Genomic DNA, 21,892 nt, shown 5'->3' on the forward strand with positions numbered 1-21,892 from the left:
TGCTGAATATGACAGGTTATAATTAAAAATGTTTAAAGTGATTTACACAATATAAAAATAAAATACAAGTGATACTGCATACAAAAGCACAGGGAAAATAAATAATTCAATTTTAAAAAAAATTATTCAAGCTTTAAGCTACAAGTCCACTGGCCAATATGACATCACAGGGAAGAACACTTGTTTCTGTGCTTGGTGTTGCTCATATACTGAAACACTGTTTAGTAAACTGGCCTCTGTACCTCCTGCCATGGCGGGTTGAACTTTGATTCTATTGTCACATGAGAATATAAGATAATAACAATGTCTAGTAAGTGTTGTAGGTCTCCCATAAGATGTCTAATAATTTTTAAAACCATTTATCTCCAAGTGATTGTGCAAAAACTATGTGCTAAAAATTATTCTTGTCAGACTATCACTAAGAAACTCCAGTACAGGACATAAAATTATATGCTAATGGGGTACAAGTATAGACATGCATCCCCTCCTACACACACGCTTGTACACACACTACACTGAAACAAGCAGGCAACCTGACTACACACAACCATACCTGATAACATTCTCAACAAGACTTGATGCATCACTGTCAATCATTACGGTGACTGGTTTATCCTTGGACATTTCTATCTCCAAGTGTTTAACATGATAAGAACTCTCCTCACTCAATTTGTACTATATAACGCAGTGCCATACAGTAGTACAGAGTAGTGGCTACTTACTGAAGTAGTTACTCTCCCTTCAGTCACTGCTTGTGTCACTGTTAGCTCAACATTATCATGTTCTGTATAACAATAATGATATAATGTCTCCCTGGTGCTAACATGTCTGCTTATATCACACAACAATTACGAGGTAATCACCTGGGTTGGTGACACAAAGATCGTAGACGCGTGGAACACTGGCCACACCCATCGACCACACATTCTTTAAAGACACTGTTCTCTGCTGTAACATGGAACAGTCCAGGGTGACCTATGTGGTAAAAGACATGCGACATACAGGGGCTCTATACTAATGAAGCTACTGCATGCATTCTAACACTGTACTGAGATGCAACGAAGCTAAAATGTATCATACAGTATGGTAGTACTGTATATGGAGATTTGGGTTTTCCTAGCCACAAAATTCACCCAAAAACCAGCTTCACAACTCCATCCTGGCACCTTGGCAGTATTGGATAGCAGTGTTGGGCAAGTTACTTTGTAAAAGTAACAGGTTACATATTACATAATTACTTGCAACTGAACTATTTAGTTACAGTTACATATTACCCAAAAAATAAAGTAACTATAATAATATTACATATTATATTACTTTGTGTCCACAGCCTTAAGCTGTCACATGTGAAACTACCACCTTATCACGTGACATGATTGTGTTGTTGGACAATGTGCAAATCTTGGTTATAAGTCAGAAGCTGGTGAATAAGCTCCATTCAGTAGGCTTCGTTACTTCATTGTGGCTAGGCGTTACTCAGTGGATCACAAACGAGATTAGTAACTTTGTTACTTGTAGTAATAATATTATGTAATATTAGATTCGTTACAGTACCTATATTACTTAGGTAAAAGCCGACCTATCGTTCCTTCCAATCTTCGTGGTTCGATAAGTGGCCATGGATCACGTACAACGAGACAGAAGATAAAGCGTTTTGCTTTGTTTGTATTAAGGCAGTGCAACAAGAAAGAGTCAGGAATTGCTCACTGACCAGCAAAACATCGGATGCGTTTCTCACCCGCGTCTATACGTATTGGAAGGATGCCACTGGAGAGAAACACGGAGGATTTCCTCTTCATGAACGCTCCCACGTAAGTTTTTATTATTATTCATAGCTATATCGTTACAAACTGCTTTGTTTAATACCGCACTAGTTTGAGCATCACTACATTCGTTTTTCTCTATTTTTAATTTAGATGCACAAGTGGGTAGCTGATTTAGTCATGAACAAATACAAAGATATTGGTGAGCATTATGCTGCTGCTGGTACCAACCAAAGGGCAATCAACAGAGCTTACTTGCAAAAAGTTCTTCAAAATGTCATCTTTCTTGCCAGACAAGGCCTACCATTCAGAGGCAATTGGATTCCATCAGAAGATGGCAGTGGTGGCTGTGAGAAGGAATCCAACTTTTACCAATTAATGCTGCTGCGTGCAAATGACGATCCAGGGATGTTAGAAATAATGAAACGTAAAACAAACAAGTACACAGATCACCACATACAGGATGAGGTGATTAAGCTTTTGGCTCACAGTCACTTGCGTAGAATTGCTGCAGACATAAAGGCAGCAGGTTATTTTGCAGTGGAGGCAGATGAAGTCATGGATTCTTCAAATAAAGAGCAGGTTGTTGTGTGTATAAGATGGGTCGATGACAAGTTCGAAACACATGAGGATTTTGTAGGCCTCCATCATGTTGATGACATAACTGCTGCTACCATTGTTCATGTTGTCACTGATACTGTGCGCCACATGACTCTTTCAATGTCAATGTGTAGAGCCCAGTGTTATGATGGGGCTTCCAACATGAAGCAAGTGGCATCTGATATTCAAAAACTTGAGCCACAAGCACTTTATTTGCATTGCTATGGCCATAGTTTAAATCTTGCTGTGTCCGACACTTTGAAAAGTATTAAATGCATGTGTGATGCTCTCGATGTAGCGCTTGAAATGTGCAAGCTTTTCAAATATTCACCTAGGAGAGATGCCATTTTTCACAAGTTTCATCAAGAACTCACACCACAAGCCCTGGGCATATGAAACCTTTGTCCAACCCGTTGGACTGTGCGTGCTTTATCCCTTGAGAGCATACGCGTCAACTATTCTGCTTTAGAAGCAATGTGGGATGAAGCATTAGAAGTTTGCTCACAATCAGAAATAAAGGCTAGAATAAATGGAGTTTGATCAAAAATAAAGGATTTTGATTTTTTGTTTGGTCTTTTGTTAGGTGAGCGGATTCTAAAGCACACCGACAATTTAAGCAAAACTTTGCAAGCTACAGCCATGTCAGCAGTAGAGGCTTATAGTGTGGCCAAACTATGCATAGAAGTTTTCAAGAAAATTCGAACAGATGATGATTTTGATTTGTTTTGGGAACTTGCTAAAACTACCCAAAACTCATTGGAAGTCAAAGATCCAACCTTACCTCGTGCTCGCAAACGTCCTAGACGTTATGAAGATGGCACTGCTGAACCTTATCACCCTCCTGATGTCAAACAGCATTATAAGCAAATATACTTTCAAAGTGTTGATTTAATCATTGCTACAATTGAAAATCGTTTTCAGCAAAAGGATTATAAAACATACTCAACATTAGAGCAGCTTATTATTAAGGCTGCAACTAAGAAAGGCCATTTGCAGGAGCTCAATGAAGTGGTGTCTTTACGCATCAGATTTTAGTAAATCTGAACTTGAAACTCAACTTGAGCTACTTGGACAAATGAAAATTGCAGTTAGTGGCCGTCACCTACAATTCTGTGACATTCATAAATGTTTCAATCTTTGCCTCCAGCACAGCTATCTCTGTTATCACAAGTGTCTTTGCTTGTAAAGCTGATTGCTTTGATGCCAGCCACCAACGCTGTTTCAGAGAGAAGCGCATCAGCACTCCGCCGTGTTAAAACCTATTTGAGGTCTTCAATGACACAATTACGTTTGAACAACATGATGGTAGTACATATACATAAATCTCTAACTGATACCGTAGATGTTAAATCAATACTAACTGAGTTTTCAACTGCCAATGAAGAAAGAAGAAAAGTGTTTGGCAGCTTTGAACTGGAAAACATTTGATGGCTATGTGCATGTAACTATTGTATTTGCGTCAGTGTCCAGTATGACTACCTACATAAAAGAAACATTTAAATTATATTATTGTTGTACATGTATATGTCTTAACATGCAGGATGTGCATGTTTGTATTTTCATAAAGTGTACAGCAATACTGAGAGTTTGTTAATATTAACCTATGCATATGGGTTTTAAGTATATTATACAGCCCATAGCTACTATTTGCTGTACTCAGGGCCGCCCAGAGAAATTAAGGGGCCCAGGGCAAAGAGTTAAAGTGGGGCCCTTGACCCAAGTTGTAAAGTGAAGACCATAAAAAAAAAAAAAAAAAAAAAGGTCACAACCTGCTGGCAATGACAATAACTACCCATCACCAACCATATCTCCTTATCTATAAGCTTGCTACACTGCTCCTCTGAAGAATACTGTGACTGCTCTATTAGAGTATTTAGATCTGACTGCTCTATTAGAGTATATCGATCTTTTAAACAGGTATTCAGGGGGCCCTTCATGGGGCCTCCTGGGGCCCCTTTCAGGCTGGGGCCCGGGGCAAAATGCCCCAGTTACCCCCCCCTGTGGGCGGCCCTGGCTGTACTAGTATTACATAAATCAAATACCACATGCTTAAGACAAACAAAACTTCTTTTATCTGTATGCCAATTTTCAGTCAAAATTGTCACCAAATTTAAACTCAGAAGGTTATATTTTCAAAATTTTTCTGGGGGGGCATGCCCCCAGACCCCCTAGAAGGCGAAATGCTTTGCATTTCGCTGAGTGTGCTTCGCACACTGTACGGTTACTCCTTTCAGTGTGCTCCCCTAGATAATGTGCCTGACCAAAAATATTTTGCTTCCCCCAGCCCTGTGACTGGATTGATTGCAGAGACGATTCTAACACTGTTCTTCATTAGTACCACTGTGTAACAGGCTGAACATAGCTGAAAGCAAAGCTGCACTTTCAAGGCATTAATTGATAGTTGGGGGCATGCGAATCGTTTTTGTGGTGACTGGATTGTTGCAGAAGTGCTTCTACTATTTTTCGTCTGTAGCGCTGTGTAATGGGCTTAACATAGCTGAAAGTGAAGCATAATGGCCACTGCACTTTTTCGAAGCAGTATTTAATAGGTGGGGCGAGTGTTCAGATGAAACATTAATTCTGGCGCCATCCTTTCTTTTGACGCGGTATGCGTGGGTTTACCAGTCATAATAATGTTACACAAAAAAGTAAACGAACAAGTTTAAGGAAATTTTAAGTTCGATTAGGGATCATAGAAAAAAAAAGTAAGGAAACAAGGGAGATTGCTTACACCTGCAGATATACTGGTGAACATTTAATCCCTAATTCAGTCTTGATCTTGGGGGTATAGACTGAATTAGGGATTAAATGTTCACTAGTATATCTGCAGGTGTAGGCGACCTCCCTTGTTTCCCTACTTTTTTTCCTATGATCCCTAATCAAACTTAAAATTCTTAATTATTCCTTAAACTTGTATATGTAAGGCTTTGACCTGATCTGGTACAATGACCTGACACAATGTGCATGTCAAAAAGTCTACACCTAAATGATGTGATGTCGATGTCATATTAGCAGTACCTGAGGGAGCCTTACATAGTTGATTAACATCTCACATTGCTAATTTTTATTAAACAAGCTGTAAACAAGTCATAATACTCACAATTCATAAAGCATGATCTCCAGTTTGTATGATAGCATAATCGAAATATTAACATTAGCAACTACTTCAGAGACAATTATAATTTTTTCAAATCTCAGTGAAAATGTCAGGTAACCTAAAGCATTACCTGACATTGATGTGCTACTGTTTTACACAATTCGTCGGAAATCCTTACGTTACATTGATAGAATAGAGTGACTCAACCTATAATAATACAATCATTGTTGTCTAATTGATTGACAATGTGTCACTATAAAACTCTCTAACTTCCTTTTATTTTGATCTGACATTTTGTCAGGCAGGTTCCATTATGGTCGGCCATGCATGATATTTGCCTGACAAATGGCCTATGTCAGGCAGTAATAATTGACTCTGGACTACTTTGACATGGCATAACACATAAAGAACAATGTCCTGTACAGCAACACACTCACTTCTTCCATTGTCATATTAGTTTCAAAAGTCTTCGCCTGTTTGCCTATATGAACAGCACACGGTTATCATAATATCATACAACACACACACAGAGAATATTATATCACAGGTAGGTTTACATAATATAGCATATTGAGGTTTTGCAGGAGACAATCCACGTGTGTAGAAATGATGAGTGGATTGAACATAGTTAAATACCGATAGTCACAATGAAAACTTGTGACTAAATTTTCTTGAATGTTGATCATTAGTTAGTTTTGCTATAGAATGCCTCTTTTTAGAACAGTACTTTGTACTTCTTAAGTATTTGTGCATACTGTACATGTGACTTGGGAATGCTTCCTGCAAAACCTCTATACTACATGTAACAAGCCATACAAGTCAACCACCCACCTTTCCGGTACTTCTGAATGTCCAGCCTCTGTAGCATGTAACACTTTCTGATTAGCTGTGGATGTGTTGACTTGCCTTTGTCTGGCTTTACCTCTAGCTGTACAATAACTACTGATAGCATTAATAGTAATTCAGTGACTGACCTCTACTGAGTACATGTTGAAGTGAACTGTGTTTTGTGCCTCTCGACAATAGTTTGTGACCATTGACCGAATTAGCTGTGGGGAAACAGAAATGGGTAATACATGAATATGTAATCACTACACACACGTACACACACACACACACACTCACACCACATCCACGCTCCAAAGGAAGCAAAGGCTTCTTCAAACCATGATGTGTTACATGTGTATGCATGATGTAAGCCCTGTTGTTGACTTGTAACGACAACACAAATACACACGCACACACACTCTCTCTCTCTCACACACACACACACGCGCACGCACGTACGCACATGTACATTACCTCAGCAGGACTGGGTGGAAGTTTCTCACTGACAGTCGGCAGACTAGGAATGGGCAAAGTAGCATTGGCTAACGGCAATGATGGGTGAGTGATTTTCTCTGGCTGCATAGAAGACACCACATAACAATGACACACTAGACACTGATCAACACCCTAGTGTTGTCCCAACAGAAACCACCCACAGACTACATTATCAGCATCAACTCTAGACCATGCTTCCTGGCAATGAGGGGTCTATAACCTGTGAAGTTTTCAGAGGCAATTAGTAACCATTGTGCACCTAGTAACCCATGAATAATCACCTGGTAACCAGTGAAGAATGACTACTGTGTAATGTGGGACACACAGTGTTCACTGATATCACACTTTACACTTCTATACCAATACATAGCAAAAATGCATCAGATATCCCACTGGGGACCTGCAAGAAGCTGAAAACGTGTATAACAGGGAGTTAAAAATCTTTATGGTTGCCAAACAACATTCTATCTAGGTATAAAGAGAGTCACATGATTCAGAATTTCCTATATATTTAAACAATATGACTGCTCATGCACCACAGCTACCACAATGAGGCACAACTTACCGATGGTATGATACGGAGCAAGTTATGGGTGGCTAACATAACGTTCCTCTCATACCAGCTGTCCTTGTTACTAACAAAACATCCTAGCCAGACATCTTCACCAAACAATGCTGGCTGAGAAGCATCAACGAGAGGTTGTATTAAATTATCTGCACTGCTCTCTGACAATCTACGTCCACTGACACTTGCCACAGTAGCCGTAGACACCTCAGACATTGGCACATAATAGAACAACATCTTGATTCCTGCAAACAAACTTGGCTCTTTTATCCTACAAGAAATAAATTCATTCACAAAAAGCATATTTTTACTTAACAAGTCACCAAACACTTGTATTTGACAGACACAAGTGTAGTGACTGAAAAGCTATACAATATATGGCTAGGAATTGTAGGACACTATACTGGTTGTGACTTGTAATAATGTATAAAACTTCTATCCTTAAAGCTTGCTGGTTTACTGTAAATAAGTATTATATATCATCACAAATGGAAGAACTCAAAAATTTCTATTTTCAAACAACACTACTGGTTATATACACACTCAACTCACCTCAGGTCAGCATAAGCATATGCCATGTTGTTGATCAGTTCATCATTTCCTACTAGCACAATCTTCACTACTTTAGTGATAAATGCCGATGAATGTAAAGAAGGTCGAGACTTCCTTCTCACACGTAGTGTGTGTGTCCCGCCCTTCTTTTGTACACGTACCATTGACCCAGTGGAGCCCTCAATGTACTGGACTGGCAATGACATTTTTCTATTCATAGAACCAACCATATTACCACTACCATATAATGACAATGACCCTCGATGTAATGAATTAACTGTCATAGCTGAATACAACGAGCCACTGTCACTGCTGGCAGGAGAATAAGACCTCATAGTGCCATCAACTATTCTAGGAGAACTGGAGTCAGTTTCACTGCTATCTGGTGATCGAGATGCACTCCTATCAATGGAACTAGAACTCTCTGTCTCTCCACCAGTTGCATCAGACAGTTCATGGTGGCTATTACTGAATGTCACAGATCCACCTCCATTTGATGAAGGTGATGCACATGGACGCAATGGACTTGTGGGAACACTGAATGCTCCAGGAGCCACATCAGCCTCACTGAGTGAGCGTACTTTACTGTTCGGGGCACTGCCAGGACGGAGAAGGTTTACAGATCTTGTTAACATCATCACGTCATCTGGTGATGAGATAACATCAGGATCCACTGTACCACTGTCATGAGATGTCGAACGAACTGGGACATGTCTACGTCCTGACAATTTCTTGCTGCGATGTGCTCTCCCATTGACGGTGTCGATAACTTCCCTCAGTTTCTCTTTGAGTACTTCACTATTAATAGTAGGAATGGGGTGAGTGTGGAAGTATGGGGCAGGTAGTGAGAAGTCTTCTAACTGTTGTGACGTCAGTTGGATGTGTTCTGGGACAGGATAATTTGGCGTGTGTGATAAAATTTCACCATAGAGATGATTTATGTCCATCACTACATGATCCATCTTAGTGTCTATGTTAATCCCATTAGCTTGTTTGAATTCATCTGACTCAGTTGATATGAGAATGTTAAGTGCTTGCTCACATAACCTGTCCAATCGGTCAGTCATTCCCTGTAAGATGCCATAAACAGGTTATGCTGGTGGAATCTGCTAACCTCTAGTTGTTCATCCAGTTTAGCAAGGTCCACAGTTTTCAATAAAGAGTAAAACAGGTCTAGAAAAATGCAGTAACAAACACAGTAATTCAGTTAAGCCCGTCTAACCAGACACCTCTCTAGTTATACCGGCTACCTCTCTATATACATGCAATACAACACTGCTTGCTGGCCTTCTTCAATACTGAACTGGACCAAAGGTCAATTCCTTAAGCAAAAAACATTTGACGATGGATAACTAATGGAGTCAAGGATGGTTAGCTATGGCACCATGGTAGATTTCTACAACAAAGCATTTTTGTTCTGTTTAAAGCTCACCCAGTTGTATGGAAGTATAGCAGAGGTTTTGTAGTAATTGTGAAATGCATTATACAGTTTAGCCAAGTTAACAAAGTGGATAGTTCAACTATTGAAATTGCGTTCTTGGCAGAGTCATTACCTCAATTGTTACAAGGTGATTAGCTAGGGCAGACCTGCTATAGAGAATATACAAGTGTGTGTAAATAGTTAGTAAAATGTGAAGTATATTTATGGGAATTTGCTAGGCATAGCATCAAATTCAGTCCAACATGCTATTGAAATTGCAATATAGCAGGCTAGCCACATTGGCTAATACACAACATGTACAAAATTGCTGAGTGTGCTTCACCAGACAATCTACAAAATTCCATTATGACAAATGTATCACATTAAATATGTTTTGGCTTACATAATAAAATTATACCATTATTCATTAGGACAATTATTTAACTGGGTAATTAGCCCATTCACTTGTATAACTTGCATGCTTCACTGAGTATATATATACACAAACCATGTACTTACTACACACATGTGCATACACAACACTCGCACATACATTTATCACATATAGAACATACTTCTCAAAAACAGTTTCTTCAATGAAATGGGATCTACAGTGTTCTGTTTCTCAAAAGCCTGTGAGAAAGCATAGCTACGAGGAGCATGATTATCAATCATCAAGTGATAGTGATGTTCTTTGTTATATGCCGGACTACTGCAGTTTAGACTGAACTCCAAATGATGCTCGGCAATCAAGGTTTCTCTAAATGCAGACCCTGCAATAGTCAGTGACAAATGTTATATATATGACATTCAGGAAAACATGTGACATGAAAGTCCACCACATGTAACATGAATGTCCACCACATGTAACAATGTTTGCTCGTTTAGTTACCAAGACAGCTGACCATGAAAAACAATGTGGTTGCATCTATCTAAACTCCAATTCAAGTATGAAACCACAAAAGTCCCAATTCAATTCAATATTCCCGCCAAATTGCTTCACACTGACTACCACATTATAACAAAGGACGGAAATACCACACATGTTAACCATTTGCTGAGTATATAGTATATAATATATAATATCAAGAAGGTTAACTCTTAATAATATTAAATTGTGGTGACCTTACAGGGATCAAGGGTCAATTTTAAGCAGCAGTTAGTATAACCTGTCCTTTAGACAAAAACTTTTGTTTGGTGTTATATTCTTTTTAGTAGTCATTAAGAAACATTCCACTGTGTTAATTAGTCAACACATTTGGTCTTCATCATGTTTCTATTCAAACCTAGTGTTTCAATGGATAGACTAACCATTAACCATATACCCCCAGCTCACTTCAATGGTTCAAATGAACACTTAGAACTACCTCTGATGAAGTCTTCATTTTGAATAGTATCCAATAGTGTCTTCACTACATCAGAGTGGGGTAAGGGCCACAGGTAAAATGGCTGAACTGCTCGATACACATCCATGGTGTTGTAGCGGACACCCTATAAAAATTTGGGTTGAAACATTACAGAGAATTCATTAATATGGCTGTTATGGGACTAACTAGTGCCACTATACCAATGAGGTTATGCAACAATTTGTTTAGAAGACCTACCAGAGGGGCATCATTATTCAGCGGATTGGACTTCTGGACTGGCATATTTTTTTTTACACATTTTATGGTTGGGTTTATTGAGCTTCACCATTTAATGGCTGTTTGGTAGCCTGCAGCCCACTATTAAACACTGAATACGGGCATTGAAATGTACAAAAACTGTCTTTTAATAATTTTGCTACTGTTCAGTTTTGCTGCTATACAGCATGGGGCTCAATACAGCACTTACTCCTTACCCAGTAATGCTGCTATGTGACAGCAATACTTAATCAGCGATCATCTTTCCAGTTGACAATGATATCCTTAGAGCAAGCTTAACGAGCATACTGTGTAATTTGTGGCATCTATAGGGTTTTTCAGTACTGGTGCTTATAATTTCTAATCGTTAAGCCCAATGTGTTGAAATAGATGCCTGGCCATGAAAGACACAGCTCGCTCATTGAGCTTACTCTTCATCAACTGGAAAGATGATAAGATGATTGCTGATTAATGCTGTCACATCATAGCAGCATTACAGGGTAAGCAGCGTAAGCAAAATTATTAAAAGACAGATTTTGTACATTTTACTGTCAGTATTCAGTGTTTAATAGTGGACTGCAGGCTACCAAACTGACAGCTCAATAAATCCAACCATATAATGTGCAAAAACAAAATATATATATATGCCAGTCCAGTAGTGCAGTCCACTGAATAGTAACGCCCACTATCAGACCACTATAAAAGGATGATTTTATTAACAAGGTGGCTGTTAAGTGCATAATAAGGTATCACAAATTCTCACCTCGACAACAAACTGGTGAAGGATGTGTAAAACAGGTAACAATATTTCTCTCTCACCATAATCAGCTGTATCGGTCGAATATTTCTACCCAGACAACACACATAACACACTATATACATCATACACATACAGACACACAGCTTACCTTAAGGATAACCATTAATTCATTGATGGCACTGTTGACATTATTTTGGTCTCCAGATACCATAAATTGCAGCCGAAAATATGACAAGCTATCAGCCACTACAGAACACACACATAATGGACTGCATTTTCATGTCTCACTCAAAACATACCATCACGATAATTGCATAATTTTCCACGTCTGGATGGCAGATATCCTAACTGGCCACGACGATGATGCTTGTAACAAGCCTCTAGTACTTCAACCAGAATGTTAGACTCTGTACTGATTTCTGTGGGCTTGATGACCTTTGGAACTTCTTTGCCAAACCGATAATAATCCCGCAATACCTGAGATACACAAAATGTTAAAACAACTAGCTACTGAATCCATGCAATACTGCTGAATGAACAAAAATATTCATATGTTAGTGGACATCAATGATTATGAATCTTGGTATCCTAACTGCGTGTGTTGGCATCCTAACTGCGTGTGTTGGCATCCTAACTGCGTGTGTTGGCATCCTAACTGCGTGTGTTGGCATCCTAACTGCGTGTGTTGGCATCCTAACTGCGTGTGTTGGCATCCTAACTGCGTGTGTTGGCATCCTAACTGCGTGTGTTGGCATCCCAACTGTGTGTGTTGGCATAATCGCCTTAGTACGTACCTTAGAGGTCTTCTCTAAAGCAGTGCTACATTCTTTGCCTAAATATAGGCCACCCTAAGGGCCCATCCCCTTGACCATATAAAAGCTCAAACAGCCACAACAAATGAAAAAGGTACCAAAAATAGTATCATCATTCCAAGAAGGATTATGCAGACAACATGAAGTTGAAAGTGTTCCTATCAATGGTATAACAAAAGAGGCAACAGCATTCAGTTTGGTACTGCTAACGTTCACAGTTATTAAGTAGACAATAAACTCACAGCCACTTCAAAAGAGTCGCATCTTTGAGGATAATCCGGCCTGACACAATTTCGTGCTGCCAATAAACAGACATTGAAACACACAATTCCAACAGTATATTGCTCACCGAGGTTCCAGCGAATGTGTATATTCTTTAAGTGGTTTGAAGGCATATGTGGATAAAACTGTTTTAGAAAGTAAAGTGTGCTAATAATCTGGTGTTGCATCAACACTGGAGTATGTTAAGGGCAAACATACTATGAATAGTATGTATTCAAATATTTCAAGGATACAGGAAAGGTGTTTTCTTTCTTGACTGGGTACTTTTTCTTTGCTCATCCATGCTTTGAGATTACTGACATCAACATCCAGACCACAAATCTCACAATAGTTCTTCGACAAGGTCAACATGCCTGTAATGTGTAGTAGATTGAAGCCAGTCGGTGTGTGTTATTATAATACATACAACTTTAGCATACTGTCAAATTGTGCGTATTCTTTACTCAAACTAACCTTGCCCGCTATCCAAGGCGACCAGCTTGACTATCAAGCACACGACAAAACTACAAAACACAAACGCGTAACGCTACAACAACTTTATAGCCAAAGTTTCACACATAATTTGGGAAATAGCCGACCCATTTTTACAGGAGATTGGTGCCCAGGTATGAATTACGATATCCAACTATACCTTTGAACTCGTTCAGGGTCGCATGATAGTTCCCTCCAGAATATTGGGATATCCCTGGTACTGCAGCCCGAACTTGCTATTGCTAAAAACTCGTCTGCTTCTTTGGCGAACCCTAGTGTGTTTTCGTCGACACGTATTCCCCCTGAAGGCATGGCAGTCAATGTAGCAGTCCAAAATAAAATAAAAACAGGGTATAAAAACACGTGATAAATTTTAGCGCTTTTTACTCGCTCGAAATCGTTGAAGTTTGCGAGACTACCCGTGCTATCAACGCTGTACGATTACGTAGTGCTGGCGCCGCCCGCCCTTTAGTTTTTATTAGTCGTGGCCCATGTGCCAAACATTTCTCAGGAAGATGGTAGGTGGGCAGAGATGGGATATCCAATTAACACTTTTCCAGGCTAGCCACTCAGAGCCTGGACAATTGAGAAAAATGTGTTATGTACGACAGCAGATGTAAGTATAGCTATACATGTTTGTTTGGACGCAGGTTTGTGTGGGTATGCTGTACAGGACAGTTTTTCCTTTTGTAGTCTATAAATGAAATACAGTGAAGGTGCACCCGGCCACTGAGACTGGCAATTGGTTATTGTGTTTCTGGCCTGTCATCACACATAATATATTTCAGGTATAAAAGGTCTTGGCGAACCATCTATGCTGTTGTAAATGGCAGGGGGCGGATCCAGGGTTTGACAAAAAGGGGTGCACCATGACCATGCAGGGTAGCAAGTAGCTATATAAGGGGGTATAAGGGGCACGGGTATTTTACATGTTTCAGAACTGAAATTTTTATTGTAGAGTAGTACTAGTTTTATACACAGATATCTAAATCATAGTAATAAATTTAATCATACTGTTAATATTGATCAAGAGCTGCATGTATAGAGATCAGTGACAGGTATGGGTTCAACTATGAGCTGGTGCTGTAGATGCAAGTTTTCATACTCAGTGGAGGATTATTAATAGAGCGACATACATACGATGACTGTTCTATTAGAGTGTTTGACTGACCGCTCTATTAGAGTATCTTGATCTCGTGTATAGAATTTTTTGGTGGTGGTGGTGGGGAGGAGGTGCCCCCTGTGCCTCTGTCTAGATCCACCACTGAATCACTTGGCTGTCTGGGACCACTTGTGCTTGCTGGTTGGCCGTGATGTGCATAAAATTAGAATTGCTTCCTAAATACTCAGACACTTGCCCTGAGAGTGTCATCTGTGCTGTAGAGAGTGGCTTTGGGAGCCAAATAAATGAACATTCTTCTAGTAGACTTTGTTGCTTGTGCATCAGATTCTTCATATGCAGCAATTCATTGAACTTCCAAATAATTTGTTTAATTTTACTGAGGAAGTTTTTAATGTTAATTTCATCAGAAATTGAATGTCCAATTGCTTAGTCACTTTCATTATGGGACAACTGTTGAAGAACAACACTGCAGGAGTGCCACAGCAGGAACTTCACAGAACTGACTTATTATAGAAAGAATAAATTCTGTACAAGCACAATTTATAGGTACAGAAATTGTTCTAGAAATCCCTATAGGTCTGATATAACTATGTTTATTAATTAATTACACAATAATACAATTATGTAATTGTTCATTACAACACTCCTCTTCGATTTAGTAATTATTTAGTTCATTCCCAATCTTCTTCTTAGATTCACAAACTGAGTTCTCGGTAACTGTTTGGTAAATATATCAGCAAGTATATTTGATGTTGGACAGTAAAACAGAGTAATTGTTCCAGTCTGTACTGCTTCTCTAATGAAATGATGTTTGATATCAATATGCTTTGTCCTCTTGTGTCCTGCTGAGTTATTGGCCATTGCAAGTCCACTCTGATTATCTTCTAGTATCTTGATTTTCTTTGGAGCAGTGTTTAAATCAGCTATAAAAGCTGCTTCAACCATATGGCTTCTTGAGCAGCAGAACCCAAAGCAATGTATTCTGTTTCAACAGTAGATCAGGTGACTGTTGCTTGTTTTGGCTTAACCAACTAACAGCTCCTCCTGACATTGTGAACACATTACCAGTTGTTGAGTGCCTGTCATTCAACCAATCAGCATCAGAGTATCCTAATAACTTTTCATTGACCGGTTTGTATTGTAACTTCAGATCAGTAGCACCTTTGAGATACCTGAAGATTCTTTTGACTGCAGTTCGGTGGGCCTGTGTTGGTGCAGCACTAAACTTTGACACTTTTCCAACAGCATGCACTATACCAGGACGTGTAGCTTTTGCTACATGTAGCACTAGCAAGCTGCCTATACCATAGATTGATGGATCAACTTTCTTGCTATAACCATCATCCTTTACTAATTTAACACTAGGATCCATTGGTGTATCCACAGTATTTGCTTCTGTGAGTTTGTACTTTTCTAATAGTTTTATTAGGTAAACTCCTTATGCTATTGTACCACAGTGTCTTAGTATCTGGTTCGTAAGCACAGCAAAGTCTCTCATTCACGCTGTCCACTCTGGCCTACCCTTTTGGTGTCTGGGCCCATAACCTGTTGAAAAACAACACTGCAGGAGTGCCACAGCAGCAACTTCACAGAACGGACTTATTATAGTAAGTACAGAAATAGATTGTTCTAGAAATCCCTAGATCTGATATTCAACATTATTAATTACATAATAATACAATTACATAATCATTCATTACAACAACAACTAATCCCCTCCTGAATAATGCAAGCTATTACATAATGAATTGGCTATCATTAGAATACACACGACTGCTTTATTAGAGTAAATTGATCTAGAATCAGCTTTCACGTCAAGGTAGCTTTTCTTTAGTTTGTTACATCAGTTACAAATAAATCTGTTTCAGCAATTTTGTGTAAATTTTCACTGCTAAAGCTTTAAGCTACCAAACAGCTAACAATGAAGGTATACTATTGCAAGAAAAACTTTATAAAGTAAATACTGATGGTATACTTCATGTACCCTCAACTTGATCTTTATTCTTAGTATGGACTTTGGTAGAGCTTGATGCATGAATGTTGTAATGATGATGATGTAAATAGAGTAATCATGTGCACCTCATGTACACGTGTGATTCTATTAATAATGCACTAGTGCCATGTATGCATTGAATCTGTTGAATATTCAGTTAATGTGAGACATCGTACATAGTGGCCAATGATACATTATAGCTAACCTGGATGGATATCTTGATAATTATGGAGTCATTATCAAAACTAGGAATTTTTTAATTAGCAAGGGTGTAGGAAGAGGAGTTTTTCAAGGTTTTACCTTTGATTCCTAATTAACACACCATATAGTTTTGACAGTACAAAAACAGTAAGTGATATCATGCAGTACAGCACAGCAGTTTATATAAGTATGAAAGATTTACTCTCAGTGGTTAGGGAAGGATCCACAGAGGGAACATCAGTCTTCTTGAAAGTTTTTTTATGATTGATAGTACACAAGTGTATACTCTAATAAAGCATTCATATTTATTTATGTGAGTAGGAATTTAATTGTTGGAAATAATTTTTTTTTTAAATGATGTAGAGTATTGAATTTCAGGGCTATTAATTGAACAGGGAGTATTTCTAGAACAGGCAACATACGTAGCATCAAACGGTACCGTTTAAGTAGGGATTGGACCAAAAATTTTGCTTGCTACCCAAAATTCTGCCTTCAAAAATCATCCTAGAGACATTTTACGCAGGTATCCGGATATAGAATTTTAAAAAATTGCCAAAACTCAAATTTTAGTCTCACTGCCTCACTGACCACAGTCACAAGGTTGGAAGCCAAACGAAGCAGCACACAGTCACCATTTATGCCACAATAACAAACTCACCAGTGGGATATGCCTTTTGGGGTTCCGTCAAGCGTAGGCCCTCTGCGCCCCTGTCTTTTCTTTTATCTTCAATCAGGCTGCTTGTCTTCTTCATCCAACAAAACCATATTGAGGCGTTAACTTTCTGTATCAACACTTTCTTTCAGCAGCATATTTAGATGCCACAGAATTATTTCAGAGATGGATTAGTGATGGTATCTTCCTTCACTAATCCATCTCTGAAATAATTCTGTAGCATCTAAACATGCTGCTGAAAGAAAGTGTTGATACAGAAAATTAACGCCTCAATATGGTTTCGTTGGATGAAGAAGACAAGCAGCCTGATTTAAGATAAAAGAAAAGACAGGGGACAAGTGATGGTATCTTCCTTCCCCATACCTACAGATGTGGAAATACAAGTGGACCAATACAAGATACATTGTAGCTAGCTGTGCCACAACAAGTTTTAAAAAATTGTTAATTTAAAAATAAAGTAGGGATCTATGCAATAAAAAGTAGTGAAACAAGAGATGAATGATGGTGTTACAGCATAGCTCAGTGGGAAAGTCCCTACTTTGGCACATTAGCTATTATTATTATTTTGTTCAATGCCAAGTAGGGACTTCCCACTGAGCTATGCTGTAACACCATCATTCATCCCTTGTTTCACTACTTTTTATTGCATAGATCCCTACTTTGTTTTAAAATTAACAATTTTTTAAAACACTAGTTATATAAATGTAGGAGATGCAAAGCTGAGTATACATATGTGAGTTTGTAACTATATTAGTCTGCAGGTTTTCTGTCATTGGAATAGATAGACCTCCTCCTGTATTTATGAATATATCGTACACTTTAGTTTGACACATATCCTTGATTAGGGATGCGGCGATTATGCCGGCATAATTTCGGGCATAATAGGTATGTGTGGGAATCAGGAATTTTGCTAGCATTTTGAGGTGATTATAAAGCTTTAACAGTAGGAAAATTTGCAGATTGTACAGTTCCGTTAAAAAAAATCAAGATACTCTAATAGAGCAGTCAGAAACTCTAATAGAACAGTCACTGAATATTATTTACTCTAATAAAGCAGTCACATTGAAATGAAGTACTCTAATACAGCAACCAGCTAAAGAATTCAAGACTATTGAAGCTTAAACATCAATGAAAACTGACACAGCAATGAACTGGCATTATTAGCCAATTATGGTGGCATAATTTTGGGAATAATGGGCAATTCTCAAAAGCATAATAGGTGATTTTTTGAGCACTGCTCAAAAGCATAATGCTCAATTTTTGGAGCATAATAGCCTCATGCCTATCCTTGATATACACTTTAAAAATCAATATAAAGTCATTTTTGGGTTTTTGATTGTATCTATAACTGTGTTGCCCAGCATACATGTAGTAATAAAGTTACTTAATATTCAATTCGTTACAGTAACTTTATTACTTAGGTAACACATTTCATTTGTAAGAAACTTGAGTTATATTACCAGCTTTTATAGCATATTTCGTCGTATTACTTAGTTACCACAAAAGTAATAATATTAGGTAACTCGTTACATAACTAATGTGCTACCCCCAACACTGTTTATGTTTGAGATAACTACTAATAATCTTGTTACTAGTCCATTGAGTAATGCCTAGTCACAATGAAGTAATGAAGCCCACCTTGAACTAATGATATTACTTTCTCTTGAATGCAATTATAACCAAGATTTACACATTGTCCAACAACGCGATGCATGTCACGTAAAGTATAGCAGTGTATAGGTGAGCCATTGCCCTTTATGGTTAACCCCATGTGCATAAAGATCAAATAGAGCAGTCAACTATACTGACTCTAATAGAGTACAGAATTCATCTGAAAAAACTTGTGAGAAGTCTAAAGTCTGTAAATGCAGGGAGTAAAGTTATTAGTATCAGTACACAAAAGTAACAGCTGAATTACAAAAATCCTGTTATTGCAGTATGAAAGGAATTCTCTTTGCCATAAACTAATTCTATAATGCATGATGGTGAGAATACACAGAAGAATGAAACAGTAAATTCAAGCGTTAATCGGATGGCTGCAGGTTCGAGGCTACCTAGGTCCAGTCATGGATTTTTTCTCCTTTCTCCACCTTTTCAAACATACTTTCTGTAACAACTTTAAACAGGCTGTAGGACCAGGTGTCGTACAGACCTTCAGCAATTGTGCTGTAAAGCCTTAATAAATAAATTTAAAAGAATAAATAAATAAATGAAACAAGAATAATACATAATCTCTAAAATAAAATGAATGTGACTGATGGTTTAAAAGTTGCTGAATTTAATGTGCTCCTTCCTCTGTACCTGTAGATATGCCACTGCTGCACGCAATAGTCTGCTGTTTATTGGCCAGTACATCATCTTCTACACATTCACATTCAGATGGACTGTTCCCTGTGTACTGAATGGGTCAATATCATCTGAGAGCTAGTCTAAAGACATGCATCTGTTAAAGTGATACATGGTTATGCATAGGCATAGCAAGATATTTTAGATAGGGGGCTCTGTTCCAAGCTAGGTACAGTAGTGTGGAAAGCACACTCAACATGATCTCTCTATTGGGTCTGGGGGGCATGCCCCCATAGGAAAACTTAGCCTTTTGAGGGCAATTTTATGCACTGCCTGCTCTATTAGAACAATTGACTGTTCTACATGTATAACTACCACTCAAGTTTATCACAGCTTGTAATTTGTCTCAAGACAAACAACCAACAATCCTTCCATGCATCACGTGTGCAATTGATCATGAGATGCAATAGATATGATGTGCTATGGTTTAGCAGTAATGCAATGTGACCCTCAAGAGTAGTACAGAGGAGTGCTAGTGAGCAAGTAGCTACTGAAGAGCTCCAGGGCTGTAAGATTTTATTTTAAAAATTCTACCTCTGAAAAGGGGTTCGTCTGAACAGTGGCGGATCTAGATGGGTTTCTGCTTTTAAGTTTAGCTCAGTGGCAGTATAAATACATAAACATTGTTGTACTGACAATTTGTCATAGCAAACAACTCTATACCACTGAATTTCAGTAACATGCATGCAGTTGCACTTAACTAACACCATTTATAGCTATATTAAACCCTCAGCAACACTTCACTTTTCATCTCCCACTGCATTAAAACAATCAAGATACTCTAATAAAGCAGTCAAGTAACTACTCTAATAGAGCAATCATCAAAGCTACAGCTTATGGTCACCCTCTTTGCTCTATAGTTAGCGATAGTATTTACAGTTTAAAGCATTGGTAATTGTTAACTAAAAATAGCCTAAAATCCGATCTCAGAGCTTCTAAAATCTCAAAAATTTCTGGACAAATGTCATCACTGAGATGCCTTATTCAGCTATACCAACTTTCAGAAACCCCTTTTAGATCCGCCACTGCTGAACCATCTGAATCCCCCTTGGCTATGCCCTTGCATATAATGGATACTTCACTTTTCAGACGATAATTGATATAGCTGGGGCCTGCAGCACCATTTCTTTCTTTTGATGCAGTATGTGTAGGTTCACCAGTCATAATAATTATTTACAAAAAGTTAACAAACAAGTACACAGAATTTTTAACTAGAGTAGGGACCATAGCACATTGATATAAAGTACTGAAACTAGTGCATGATATTAAATCACAGTAAAACAATAAGAAGTGTTATATCTGTACTGTGCATTTCTGTTAGAGTACACTAGTAGGAACTCAGGAACTCATATCAGGAACTCCATTCATGAAGTCTGTAGGAGTCGCTGCACCAGCATTTCAACCAAGCAAAGCTTACTTGTGCAACATACAGGCTATCTCATATAATGGCTGATTGTTTTATTCACATGGGTGTATACAGACAAACATTCATAGGTACATAGTTACACACATAGACTCACACACATTTTTACAGCAGTAAAATCACAAGCATGCCCAGGCTGGCCTACGATGAAATATAGTAATCATTATATATAAACACAAGTACTTAATTACTTTAACCCTATAAAAGTGGTATAAGTAGTATGTCAATTATGCTATATGCATATTGTTTGAATACTGTTCAATGGGTTTGCTGAGACCATTATGTTGTTTGTTTTTCTGTCTTTAGGATATGATCTGGTTTGATGCAGCTCAAGTACAAGGAGTAAGTCACACTTTAATCTTTTAGTAAATCTTTTACTGTTGTTTTACACGCTATTGGTGCATGACTGGGTTTACTGGTGGATACTGTAGTGAGTGTGGTAGCAGCTTTGATTATAGTTCTATACTTGTCATGGCCAATGACATTGCTCATTCTTGGCTTCCTCCCCATCGTGGCCATTACACAAACCTTCCAGGGGTGTGTGATTACTGAGGTAGCTGCTAGCACAAAGAAAGGTTACAAAGAGTCAAGCAATGTAAGATTTTACATTAGCATTACATTGTAATTTTTGAAGTGTTTGCTGAGAGTGCTAAGCTTGTAATGTTTGTGTGGAGCTTCATGAATAACAAATTATATTATGAACTCATAGACTGTTTACATAATCTGTTTTGTCACATCCATGTGGTGTCAATCATGTATTTTATTGCATATAGATTGCATATGAGGCTATAGTGAGTATCAGGACTGTAACCTCACTGAGCTTGGGAGAAAAAAGGGGAAAATGTTTGAAGAAAAGCTTAAAGCTC

General features: G+C 38.3%; 1 protein-coding gene across 1 annotated transcript; it reads right to left on the bottom strand.

The window, feature by feature from the left end:
* Positions 1 to 13,660, bottom strand: LOC136250183 (phosphoinositide 3-kinase regulatory subunit 5-like). The gene is made up of 21 exons (XM_066042365.1): positions 13,428 to 13,660; positions 13,250 to 13,299; positions 13,030 to 13,149; positions 12,864 to 12,968; positions 12,757 to 12,812; positions 12,002 to 12,179; positions 11,851 to 11,948; positions 11,706 to 11,789; positions 10,688 to 10,811; positions 9,896 to 10,093; positions 9,015 to 9,073; positions 7,901 to 8,970; positions 7,349 to 7,619; positions 6,763 to 6,864; positions 6,435 to 6,509; positions 6,292 to 6,388; positions 5,898 to 5,941; positions 864 to 975; positions 723 to 784; positions 554 to 675; positions 1 to 271 (listed from the first exon to the last, which is right to left on the bottom strand). The coding sequence occupies exons 1-21, from the start codon at positions 13,577 to 13,579 to the stop codon at positions 139 to 141; spliced, it is 3,312 nt and encodes a 1,103-aa protein (XP_065898437.1). The 5' UTR covers positions 13,580 to 13,660; the 3' UTR covers positions 1 to 138.
* Positions 13,661 to 21,892: the final 8,232 nt, after the last annotated feature.

This window comes from Dysidea avara, chromosome 3 (genome assembly GCF_963678975.1).
Source record: "Dysidea avara chromosome 3, odDysAvar1.4, whole genome shotgun sequence".
Lineage (NCBI taxonomy): Eukaryota > Metazoa > Porifera > Demospongiae > Dictyoceratida > Dysideidae > Dysidea > Dysidea avara.

Bases quoted from the DNA above. Each gene is read 5' to 3' on its own strand.
- LOC136250183 (XM_066042365.1), bottom strand. From the start codon at position 13,579: ATGCCTTCAGGGGGAATACGTGTCGACGAAAACACACTAGGGTTCGCC. The intron at 13,150-13,249 runs GTTAGTTTGAGT...TACACATTACAG, and splicing joins CGCCTTGGATAGCGGGCAAG to GCATGTTGACCTTGTCGAAG. The intron at 10,094-10,687 runs GTAGTTCTAAGT...TGACTATTGCAG, and splicing joins AAATGAAGACTTCATCAGAG to GGTCTGCATTTAGAGAAACC.